This window comes from Brienomyrus brachyistius, chromosome 8 (genome assembly GCF_023856365.1).
Source record: "Brienomyrus brachyistius isolate T26 chromosome 8, BBRACH_0.4, whole genome shotgun sequence".
Taxonomy (NCBI): domain Eukaryota; kingdom Metazoa; phylum Chordata; class Actinopteri; order Osteoglossiformes; family Mormyridae; genus Brienomyrus; species Brienomyrus brachyistius.
The window spans coordinates 29,729,008-29,742,101 of NC_064540.1; the positions used below are offsets into that span (position 1 = coordinate 29,729,008).

At 37.4% G+C, this 13,094-nt stretch overlaps 1 protein-coding gene across 1 annotated transcript in view; it reads right to left on the reverse strand.

Moving 5' to 3' along the window:
- Positions 1 to 12,804, reverse strand: part of slc41a1 (solute carrier family 41 member 1) — a 45,218-nt gene extending 32,414 nt beyond the window's left edge. Inside the window, exons 1-3 of the mRNA XM_049022546.1 lie at positions 12,667 to 12,804; positions 10,500 to 11,637; positions 5,245 to 5,352 (exon numbers count right to left, since the gene is read on the reverse strand). Coding sequence (XP_048878503.1) covers positions 5,245 to 5,352; positions 10,500 to 10,982 — 591 coding nt within the window. The 5' untranslated portion in view covers positions 10,983 to 11,637; positions 12,667 to 12,804. The remainder of the gene's footprint in view (positions 1 to 5,244; positions 5,353 to 10,499; positions 11,638 to 12,666) is intronic.
- Between the last annotated feature and the right edge of the window lie 290 nt (positions 12,805 to 13,094).

The window sequence follows — 13,094 nt, forward strand, 5'->3', positions numbered from 1 at the left end:
TGGATGGATGGATATATATATATATATATAGAGAGAGAGAGAGAGAGAGAGAGAGACACGCACACACACACACACACACACACACACACACACACACACACACACACACACACACACACACACAGTGGTACTTTGGTTTGCGAACATAATTCGTTCCGGAAACGTGCTTGTAATCCAAAGCACTTGTATATCAAAGCAAATTTTCCCAAAAGAGATAATGGAAACCCAGATGATTCGTTCTACAATTAAAAAATATTCATATAAAAATTATTCATACAAAATATAAAGTTAAAATACATAAAACAAATTAACCTACACTTTACCTTTGAAAAGAATCGTGGATGGTGTGAGGGAGACGAGAAAGAGGAGAAGTGGAGGGTTATTTTTTAGGATGACTTTTACTATAACTAACGGAATCACTGTTATCTGTTGGCTCACTGGAATTTTTGTTTTTTTTGTGTGACTTTAACAAGGGACCTATCAAATGACAGCTGCTTTTGTCTCCTTTTCGATTTCTTGGAAATATGACATTGCATTATAATTAAACGGATTCATCACTCGCACTTATTCGGGTGGCGCTTTTCTACTACATTTTGACTATACGAGTGAGGCATGGGAGATGATTATCCACAATCCCGCAGTGAGAGAGAGAGAAGAACCATCGGCTCAGTTGTGATCACATGACGCTAGGCAGACAAAGACTATACATAATACTCGTATTGCAAGACCTCGCTCGTTAAAATGTTAAATGTTAAAATGTATTAAAAATTTGTGCTCGTCTTGCAAAACACTCACAGATCAAGTTACTCACAATCCAAGGTTTTACTGTATGTATATATACAGTCAAGCCCGGAATTATCCATACCCCTGGAAAATTTTGACTTTTATTCAAGCAGCAAGTTTCTTCTTGATTATCTCCCAGAAGATAATAAGACAATGTACAATAGGCATCATTGTGGAAAAGAAATATTTCATTACATTTGAGCAAAAAGTGGTATGTCCAAAATTATTCATACCTCTTGCAAACTATCACAGTCTATGGGAAAATCCAAAGTTCTATATCATTAATAGTCCAAGCTGTTCTAAAGCATCCTAATTTCCCTGATTCATTGGGAACAGTTGTTTTAATCAACTCAACAGGTGAAAAACAGCAGCTCTCTGCAGTTGGTTTGAGGACAGTCATGGCTAAGACAAAGGAGCTCTCTGAGGACCTGTGGCTGTGCTTTGTGGCTGCTCACAAGTCAAGAAAGGCTTTAAGGCCATATCTAAATGTTTTCAAGTTCCAGTGGCTACAGTGCAAAGTATTATTAAAAAATACAAGATGTTCCGCACTGTGGAAAATCTCAGAGGACGTGGTAGGAAGCCAAAAGTGACACCTGTGCTGCCCAGGAGGATAGTGAGAGAGGTGAAAAAGAATCCAAGAATCACCACCAAGGCCATCCTGGTGAATCTGGGCTCTGCTGGTGGTAAAGTATCAAGGCAGACAGTACAACAGACACTGCACAATGCTGGGTTCCATGGACACAGACCAAAGATAACTTTGGCCACTTTTCCAGATAAGGTACACAAAAGTCCGCTTGGCCTTTGCAAATGCTCATCTGGACAAAGAAGAAGACTTCTGGTGTTCTGTGTTATTGTCAAATGAAGCAAAAATTGAACTGTTTGACCACAATGATGTATCCTTCATTTGGCAAAAAGGAGAAGCCTTCAACCCTAAGAACACCATCCCCACTGTCAAACATGGTGGTGGGAACATAATGCTTTGGGGGTGTTTTTCAGCCAATGGACCAGGGAATCTAATCACAGTAAACGGCACCATGAAAAAAGAACAAAACATCAAGATTCTCAACAACAGCAGTTTGCAGAGAAACTTGGCCTTGGGCACCACTGGACATTTCAGCATGACAACGACTCAAAACAGAAACACATAAAAAGTGGTGAAGAAATGGTTAGCAGAAAAAACATTAACGTTTTGCAGTTGCCCAGCCAGAGTCCTGACTTGAATCCCACTGAGAATCTGTGGAGGGAGCTAAAGATCAGGGTGATGGCAAGGAGACCATCCATCCATCCATTTTCCAAACCGCTTATCCTACTGGGTGGCGGGGGGTCCGGAGCCTATCCCGGAATCAATAGGCACGAGGCAGGGAACAACCCAGGATAGGGGGCCAGCCCAATGCAGGGCGCACACACACACCATTCAGTCACGCATGCACACCCAAGGGCGATTTAGCAACTCCAATTAGCCTCAGCATGTTTTTGGACTGTGGGGGGAAACCGGAGTACCCGGAGAAAACCCCACGACAACATGGGGAGAACATGCAAACTCCGCACACATGTGACCTAGGTGGAGACTCCAACCCGGGTCCCAAAGGTGTGAGGCAACAGTGCTAACCACTGCACCACCATGCCTAAAAGAGCACCTAAAAGAGCTGGAGCTCATCGCTAAAGATGAATGGGTAAAAATACCAGTGGAGACATACAAAAAGCTGGTCAGCATTTATAGGAAGTGTTTGATTGCTGTAATTGCCAATAAAGGCTTTTCTATTGATTATTGAGAAAAGTATGAATAATTTTGGACATGCCACTATTTGTTCAAATGTAAATAAAAGCTGAGAAATATTTTTTTCCACAATGATGCCTCTTGTACATCATCTTATCTTCTGGGAGACGCCTGTGTCATTTCCAATCAAGAAGAAACTTGCTGGTTGAATAAAAGTAACTTTAAGTCAAAATTTGCCTGGGGTATGAATAATTCCGGGCTTGACTGTATTCTATGTTGACATAGAAACAGTTTATAATAATAATAATAATAATACATTTTAGGGGCGGCATGGTGGTGCAGTGGTTAGCACTATCGCCTCACACCTCTGGGACCCGGGTTCGAGTCTCCGCCTGGGTCACATGTGTGCGGAGTTTGCATGTTCTCCCCGTGTCGTCGTGGGGTTTCCTCCGGGTACTCCGGTTTCCCCCCACAGTCCAAAAACATGCTGAGGCTAATTGGAGTTGCTGAATTGCCCGTAGGTGTGCATGTGTGAGTGAATGGTGTGTGAGCGTGCCCTGCGATGGGCTGGCCCCCCATCCTGGGTTGTTCCCTGCCTCGTGCCCATTGCTTCCGGGATAGGCTCCGGACCCCCCGCGACCCAATAGGATAAGCGGTTTGGAAAATGGATGGATGGATGGATGGATAATACATTTTATTTGTATTGCACTTTATATTTTAGCAATCTCAAAGTGCTACAAAGTAAAAGAGTAGTATAATAAAATTCTATAAAATAAAAGACTACACTATACTGTAAAATATTTAACTAAATGTCTTTCTAAAAAGATTTTTTTTTATTTTTTTAAAAACATCAGTCGACTGTGGAGCTCTCAGGTAGTCAGGGAGGGCGTTCCACAGCCTCGGCGGCACAGATGAAAAGGCCCTATCACCCATGCTACGGAGCTTGGTTCTGGGGACTTGGAGGGTGTTAGTGTGTACAGAGCGGAGTGTGCGTGAAGAGGTATGGGGGGTGAGGAGTTCTTGTAAGTAAAGGGGGGCATGTCCATAGATGCACTGATGGGTGCACTCTATCCTGAGTGGGACAGGGAGCCAGTGAAGGATTAAAGTGCACATTCCAGACTTTAATATAAAGCTAAAGTTATTTGCATACATTTTGGTTTCATCATGTAGAAAATACAACACTTGTTATACATAGACCCTCTATTCCCGTGCACCAAAATGTTTGGGACATACCAATGGTGTATATTAAAGCACTCATATTTAGTGCTTTGTTGCATACAGCAACTGCTTGAAGTCTGTGATTCAGAGACAACACTTTTTCATAAGACCTGTTCCAGAATTCTGCAGGCTCTTTAAGTAATTTTTCCCAAAGTCTAATCTGGTCATTCTGTTTTTATGGTTAACTAGCAGTTTGCCGTGTAGCCTCTACATTTCTGTTCATATAGGCTTCTTCAGATATTAGTCTCTGACAAAAACACATCTGCCTCCTGAAGACAATTTCTGATCTGATGGGCAGGCGTTTGGGGATTTTTCTTTACCATAGTGAGGATTCTCCTGCCATCAGCAGTGGAGGTCTTAATTGGCCTACCAGTCCCTTTGCGTTTACTGAGCTCACCAGTGCATTCTATATTCTTAATTATGTTCCAGACAGTTAATTTTGTAATCCTAAGGTTTGACCAATATCTGTAAGGGTTTTAGTTTTGTATTTTCAGACTCATAAAGGCTTCTCTGACTTTCATTGGCACAGGTCTTCTCGTCTGAATTGTTTGATTTGAAAGTTAAAACTGTTGAAAAGAGGGGTAAATCAAAGAAAAAAGATAAATGTGTCTTTGTCCCAAACACTATGGAGGACACTGTGTGCATGTGTGTGTGTGTATATATATCTACATGTATATGTTTATATATATAACATCCCATCTTGTGGTTAGTCAACTCTGCCCAGTATCATAAATAAAGATTTATTCAGATTTAGAGTCCTAATAACCCACTCTGCTATTTCCTTTTATCCAGCTCACAGAGGAACTTATTTTATTATGTTTTTCTCTTTCTCATACAATGCAAGTTGAAGCAATGGAGCCTTTACCGAGCAAGTTATACAGCATAGCTGTTTCTCATTTGCTTAGGGTGTAAACCATTTCTTGTATTGTGAAATGTATGCAAGGTCATACACTGTAAAAATACTTTTCATTACAAAGTTACTTCCTTAACAATTGATGCATTTTTTTGTTGTTAAATGAAACTTACACAAAGACCAGTACTCCTGAATGGGTGAAGATGCATAGTATATGACTGGGTGAATTTGTGCCCTGCAATAAAATAGCATGCCAGCTAGTATGTTTCCTCTCTACATTATGAGGATAAGGAGTTACCAATGATGGATGGATGCAAGCTGAAACCCTGTAATCTGCTGATAAATTGATAAGAAATATATTACTTATATGATTCTGATGTTGGGGACAAGTATACTACAAGACTGCTTTTGCAACAAATATTATGTATATTTTTAAAATTTGCAAAGTACTACTCTTCTTAAATGTAAAAAAGTGCTTAAAAATACATTTTTCAAATGGATCCAAATTAAATCACTTTATAAGATCAAAAGTAATTAAATCAGAACCAATATAAAGAAGCTATTATCTACAGCATTAAAAATAAACAGCTAGAATTTTACAAGATGTTTACAGAGATTAAATTCTAAGCATAAGCATTCATACCATGCATTTGCAAGGGATTGAATTACTCACTGCAGTGGACAACCTAGATGCCAGTGTCATCTCTAGGTTTCCCTTTAAACCCAGAAGAGCTGGAACCAGGATGAACACTTCTGTCACCTCAGTGAAAACAATCCAGTGCTGTTGAAAGAAGCAAATATTTCTGAGCATAATGCATTCACAAGAACATAAGGCAGCCAAAAAACCAAATCCATACCATCTGTCTGGTACAGGATCGTGATAAACCTCATGCTTATCTGAGGAAAGGGATGCATTATTTTGTTACATGGAAGAATGTAAATGATGTTATTTCAAAAGAGTGCGAGTGTGCAATGTGATGGGTTGGCATCCCATCCTGGGGTGTTCCCTGCCTTGTGCCCATAGCCTCTAGGATACACTCTGGACCCCTTATAACCCTGAATAGGACAAGTGGTTGCAGAAAATGCATGGATGGATTACAAAAGTAACCATAAAGTGTGCTGAAGTAAACAAATGCTGCAGTACTCTGAACCAGAGAAACGACATACACTTTAACCCATTGACAGATAAAATATTTAGTTAAATAAAATATAAAATATAATAAAAGATAAAAAATATTAAATATAATATATTAGTGTAAAATATTAATATTTATTCAACAATTAGGCTTCCACCCTACTGCATAGATATTGCCATAACTATTTAGCAAAAGACATGACATTATATGACCATTATAATGCATTTAAAGGTGGCAATATTGTGTTATGGTAACTGCTTTAAGTAAAATGTCATTGAAAATTCCTCCACATCTTATGGACAGTGAGGAGCATAACTTCCTGTCTGAATTGCAAAAGCACATTAAGGTAACACTGCACAATGTAAGCATTATCAGTAAAAGTAGTGCTTATTATTTAAGTCTGATCTGGCAGCATATTCTGCTGCTGATGCAGCAATTTAGGCTGTAAATCCAAATACAGATGCTGAGAATACTTTAATATTATCAAGTTAAAATATGCAAATATAGATACATATCCTTATTTAAAAACTACAATCCAGAAAATGAAGGCTGCTGGAATAAAGCTCTGCCTGAAAGTAGTGAATCAAATGTGTTTAACTAAGGTTCTTTACTTTCTGGTAGGGAACATGTCTTTATAAGCCAGAGCACTGGCTCCAAGCCACTGTGCTTTGGCATACTCCACTGGAGCCCCCAAGGAGACATACGATGTCGTCTCCATGGAATGGTGGCCGTCTGCCAACAACTCTATATGCTTTAGTGTTGAGAAGCTTGCTGACTGAGGCACAAGCACACAGATTCGCTAGCTGGGTTGCATAATGTACAATGCACAGCTGTGAAACCAATGCCAAACTCAAACATATATGGTCACACAGAGATTTTAGAACCCAGGGAGAGCTATTTGATGATATTAAAAACACAGAAAAGTCCCAAAAAACAAGTCACAAATCAGTGGTGTGGATATACTGTAAATCTATTAATATTTGCTAAACATACAGAAACTTTCAAATAATAAACTCTGGGTGGGCTATTATATTTGAACTTCTTTTTTAAAACTTATTTTAAGATGTCTTTCTTCTTATAGGAAAACAACATATTATGCAAGGTTAAATTCACAGAAGCACTTACCAGACAGGTTTTACAGCATATCTGTGAGGTCAATTAAAGGCATATAACCTTTTTTATATTTTGAAATGTATTCAAAGTCATATCCCAGTTGATAAAAACAAAAAGTAATACTCCTGAATAGGTAAATACATTCATTCACAATCCCCTCAATAAATACTTCAATACTTTTTTTGACCAGGTAATCACACCACCAAACCAACTCTGTAATTATGGTTAGTAATTGACTTGGTTTAGAATTAATTTATTTTATTTAGTGGGCCTATTTAGGAAATTACCTGATAATGCACGTAATTCAGAGTGAAGCTGTGAACACATATTGCTAAAGGCAAGCACAAAATCACATATGTTTCATCTAATCATGGTAAAAGCACTCTGCCTCATTTTCTTACACCTAAAAGGAAGTTTCATTATATAATGTCTCTGTAGACTGATTGTGTAACTGGTCTTGAAAAATCTGCACCTGTTCAAATCAGTTTGTTTTCTCAGCTTTGCAACTGTTTCTTTGTAAGGACATTATCATTCCCATTACAGCTTCATTTGTGATAGGAACTCTACCCTCTACCATGTTCTTGCAAATAAAATTGTAAGCTGTGCTCAGTTTCTGGTTTGCAAAATCACTTGATTTGGACATGAGTAATAGCAAAAAAAAATTAATAACATTTAAAAATATCTTTTATAAAATATTTATGTTCAAGGTATATTTACTGTAGTTGAGTCAATTTCTTATTCTTAACTTGCAACTTGTTAGAATCATAACAAAAGTTACCATTTCATCAGCAACGTTAAGATTTATAGTCCGAAACAATCTCTACGTAGCTATACTGGCATTGTTATGAACATTAGCAAATTATTGTTAATTCACAGTTAAATATAATAGTGAGAGGGCTAGCTACCTGGTGAACAATGATGCGGTGGGTCGCAACGTGCCTCATACACCCAGTCAGGGGTTTAGAATGCTACCGCTACTATGTGTGTGGAGTTTGTCTTAGATTGTAACGAAATGCCATTACTAACTTTCCAAACTTAAAGGAACAAAGATGAGTGTTTATTCAATTACTCCTCTTTATAATAATCATAGTGACATAAACTACCGCTAATATATGTGTGTCTGTGTGTATCTCTTAAAGGAGAGCAAGAGGGAATATGAAAAAGAAGCCTTCCAATGAATTTGTGCAAATGAGAAATGAAGGATTATTTAATTTCAAATGACAATTGCTAGAATGTCACAGAAGCCTATTAGTTTGTGTACACGATGATGATTGGTAGCAAATCATTAATCATTAGCTAAAATGAGCTGTCATTTGTATAACAGCAACTTGCATAATACTTTTATTTTCTAAAATGCCAGGGTAACCTGTAAGCAATCCATTGAAGATTATGGAAGAGATTCTGGAGAGCAGAAGTAGAAGTAGGCCTAACAGTTGAACTTGCATGAGAGAACATAAAGTTAATTTCAAGTATTATATTTAAATGTAAATTTGAGGTTTACAGGTTCATTCCCCACAGACAGCAAGTTGTCAGTTTTTTCCTGCTACCATCCTTAATTGTTTTATTGTTGGATTTCATAATCTGTGTCTAGACCAGGGGTTCCCAGCTATTTTTACCCCAAGAAACAAATTCCATCAGCAACACATGATCCACAATAGGGAGATCGGGGGGAGGACCGATCAACAGCGTGGTCAAAATTCAATCATGATTCAACCAGATTTAGATCAGAGTGTGTTGGTTACTAGTTTATAACAGTATGCTGTCCAGTGTTGCTTGTTGTTCCAGCTGGGATCTTATTTGAGAGCACCTTGCTAACTTTGTTGGGCAATGGAAGGGCAAAAAGGGCTCTACTTAAAAATTTGAGAAGACATTTACTTACTATGTTTCAAAATATCTGACATACGACTCAACCAACTTCAACAGTCCTTTATTCTGCTTAAATTTCATAAAACTATTAGGGAAAAATGGTCATGACACTAATTTATAATCTTTGGTTACTAATTTCACACAAATTTGACTTACACCTTCACATGTCTAATGTAATGTAAAGTAAAATTTTCAATTGAGATTTTTTCATTGAATTATTTAACAGCTGAAAAAAAATCCTGCATACAGCAGTACACAAAAATGAATATATAAACATATTTGAAACACTGATAAAGGGCTTCATCATTTAGGTAGGGCTAAAATAATAATAACATAATGTGAAATAACCACAATTTGCGAACTGCATATGTCCTGTAAACTGAAAGAGTCATGCCTGTTAATCTTTTTTCACAAAATTTATACAGATCACAACATCAATATAGACAAACATCCTCTGTCCCCCTAACCACTGCAAGTATTTTACATACTGGAAAAACAAAGTAAAGCAATGGTCACTACAACACAACACTTTACTTACCAAACATAAACCAATCTCTACATCTAGCAGGTCACTTTAACAGGTTTGGCTATAAACAAATGTGTCTGCAGAATGCAAATGATAAAAGTAAAAACTAATGACCTGACAGGCTGCAATCACATCCATGGTGGCAGTTAACAGTAATGGTACGGGATATTTACAACCCTAACCCTAACCCTTCTACTTGAAACACTGACTAAATAGCAAAAAACCCAATTGTAGATTTGACCAACCTCAATACAATAATCCAAGTATACTCCTGAGTTGACTCCTGTCAATGGTTTGTTATAAAATTAAACTGACAACCATTACTTTAGTCAATAAATGAATTATTTATATTGCAGAGTTGTGATTCACCAAATGGCTGAATATTCTGTGATTTCCAGAAATGGCCAGTATGAAAGTGAATGGTTTCGGAGTTTGATACGGGATATAAGGCATGCATGTGTTAATCTCAAAACACTGTAATAATAATATGCATACTTTAGGTTTTATGATTCATCAAGTCAACAATGCTTGATTTAACTACTTACAAATTCAGTAATTGAACATGAAAGGATGTGCCATTTAATAAAGCACACAGGGACTGTTATGCTGCTGGATTACAGTCATGTAGTAAGATGGTGACTCGGTGTATTAAATCAGTTTCAGTAAACAAAATCAATTTTAGATTTTTTTCCAATTTTTAATAATTTCACTCTTCCCAATATTATGTTAGTGCTGAAAAGCTGTTTCTGGCAAATGAAATTATGTCACAGAAATTAAAGCAAATTTTACAAAATGTATAGCAATGATTCAAGAAAAATATTAAAGATCCCTGATGTTCAGCATCACAAAACTTACATGGCCAATTTTGCCTGAATTCACTTAATTCCATACCAATCACATTACAGAGCATAAGAACTGTTAATTACAACTATTATATATATATGTTACACTATAATGCTATAGTATAACATTATCCATTCAACATCAGACTTTTTGTCCTGGGGAGTCTTACAGCAAGACAAAGTAAAATGACATGTTTAATGCATGGGAGATTTCCAGAATTTGTATGCATTAAAATGCATTGACATACTACAGTAGCATATTCCTGCCACCATAACAAAATTAATTTAGCTCAGTTTCTTGAGACTATATATTTTTCTCGCTATAACTAAGGCTCAAATGAATAAAATTCAAGTATCCCATGTGTTTGTGTGTTTAAAGCATGTATTTGAACTCATTTACAGTATAAATATGCTAGCAGATTGGTTTTTATTTCAAAACACTCACCTGAACTATATCCAAAACCATGCCAGCAGCGACTGTTCCAAAACCTGCCAGCAGGAATGGAAAGACGACCTGAAGTCCAATGGAGAAGGATGTTTCTTTCAGCGGAGCCGGGGGCACCGGGATTTGGTCCGTACTCGTGTCATCGCTCTCATTGCTTTGGCTAGCATTTTCCAACAAGGCATCCTCTTCACGTTGGCCCTTAGCGTTAGCACGGCAGTCAATTGCTACCATGTCGCTTTCTTGTTCGGCTCTTTCCGAGAATGAAACTTCTTTGAGCTCATAGCCCTCACTTGGTCGCAGTTCTTCCGGACCATCCTTTTGTATTAACTGATGCACCGGCCCATTTGGACCATCCTTCTGTATTACTGGATGTACCGATCCATTAGTGTGGTGGTATGCTGGTGACACCCCTTCTTTTTTCGTGTCTACTGGACTTGTAGACATTTCAGTTAGTTTGTCTTGCTCATTCGACCAAAGTACCATGCGGATGCTTCACTGAAATACCCACACAGGGAGTTTAATTCTTATGGGGTGGGGGATGACCTTCTCTTTTTGCCTTGTTGCTGTATTTCAGTGAATTATCCCATTAATGACGTATGTCCGAATCACTGTCAAAAAGATCTAATTTATCATTAAATAAAGCACTTGATATTGGTTCTACTCTCTGGCTGCTGACAAAAGCAGGTGCCTGCTGCTGCACCGACTTCTCCCAAAAGTACGTTGTTAAACTGAAGGTTACCCTCGCCATCCACGGTAATAGATTTTAAACAAAAATATGAAAATCCCACGGTAAAACTTTCCTTTGCCCGGAAATATTTCAAAAAACCTATTAGTTACATTGTAAACATCAGGCAATATACGTCACGTATTGTAACTGGTTAAAATCACTGAAGAAACTAGGTCCATGGATTTAAAGTGCAGAATTCCAGTATGAAACTGCTGATCTTCTTGCCCTTTTGTCCACCTCCCGAGATAACCCTGCGACTTTCAAATTAGCTCACTAGCGTCTGTGCAGTTGAAACGGCTCACCTTTCACCACGTGGCATTTTAAAGTGTATTTAAAGGTCTTGGGTGCCTGGGTAATGTTACAGCCTGGAAATTATGGTGTCACCAATGATTCTGCATGGCCCTTGGTAGTCTGTAAAGAAAAAAAAAAATATATATATATATATATATATATATATATATAAAGTAAAATAAAAAAAATGAATGACTGTGTAAGCAATTATGTTGCATTAATTTCGTGTAACAAAAAACGCACGACTTAAATAATGTCACACCCTCCTAATGAAATAAACCACACAAGTCTAACACTCAAGTAAGGCTAGATCTTAAGCGGTTTATAACTGTTGATTATCCTTCCTTTTAAACATAACACCACAATCATTTAATACAGTTGTAGTGATTATTGTTATTACTATCAAGTATGTTCAAGCCTGTTCAGAAATAAAAAAACACTACACAAGTAGTTTGTGAAAGGCAGGCAAGTGTTCAGATTACGTCATTTCGATAAACTCCTCTGAAGAGCAACTGAAGTAAATCTAACTCTACATAGTAAACTGCGCGATAAACAGTACACAGATGTATAAATATTAAGAAATTCATCGAAACGACCCTTGCTTTAAAGATGCATTGCAGCTGATTCTCGTTCGCTGCACGATCAAACAAAAAGAAAAAAAATGCGGAGAAAGCACTTATCTGAAAATCCATTTACTTTGACAACAAATATAATGAAACAGTTAGCTCGCTAAATAAAAACATCTATTTTTCTGCCTATAGGAAAAAAATTACAAGAATGAATTTTAATGTAGTATATAGATAGATCATTTTGACTGTTCGGTGAGAAGGATACAGTGTTCTGTTTTGTTCTTTTAAAATAAGTCAGTTTCAATCGGAAAACACATTAAATAATACATTTTTGACACTTGTCCCAGGCATCCATAAAAAATTATAACAGCAATAGGTATAGTTATAATGACAAAAATAATCTGTTACCGGAATACACACCATGGGGGCGGTGTAATAAACGTACATGACCTGCTTGTAGACTACAAGGCAGGTATATAGACAGATTCCGTAATGAAATTTCTGGTCCGTGAGAGACAACCCGAATAAAATATTATAACAGCAAAGAGGTATTATTCTTTATATAGCGATCTCCGCTTACCTGGAGTAGTAGGTTTTGTGCAGTGTAATTGGCAAAGCCACGGATTGGTAAGTGAACTCCAGGATAGCCTTCTGTAGCGATTCCCTTACATTATCCCATTTAGTATACCCAACGTCCTACGCATCTATATTAATTCTGTTAACAGGAAGTGAAAAGGCGGGGAAACGCTTCAGCAAGCCCTAAGGCCACCAATAGCTCTGTAGCCTCCCCACTGTCACCGATTGGCCGCAAACCTGCATGTAAAGCCAGTTTCTTATCCGACAATTTGTTTAAAAGTTATTTTTCGTAAAAAGGTACGACAGATCTTCCTGAAGTAATGTATATTAGAGATGTAATATAGAAAATAACGTACTAGTTACAAATCTTAGTTAATGTATCACAAATACGATATTGAACGCCTTTTATTTTTAGTTACTCATGACAAACCT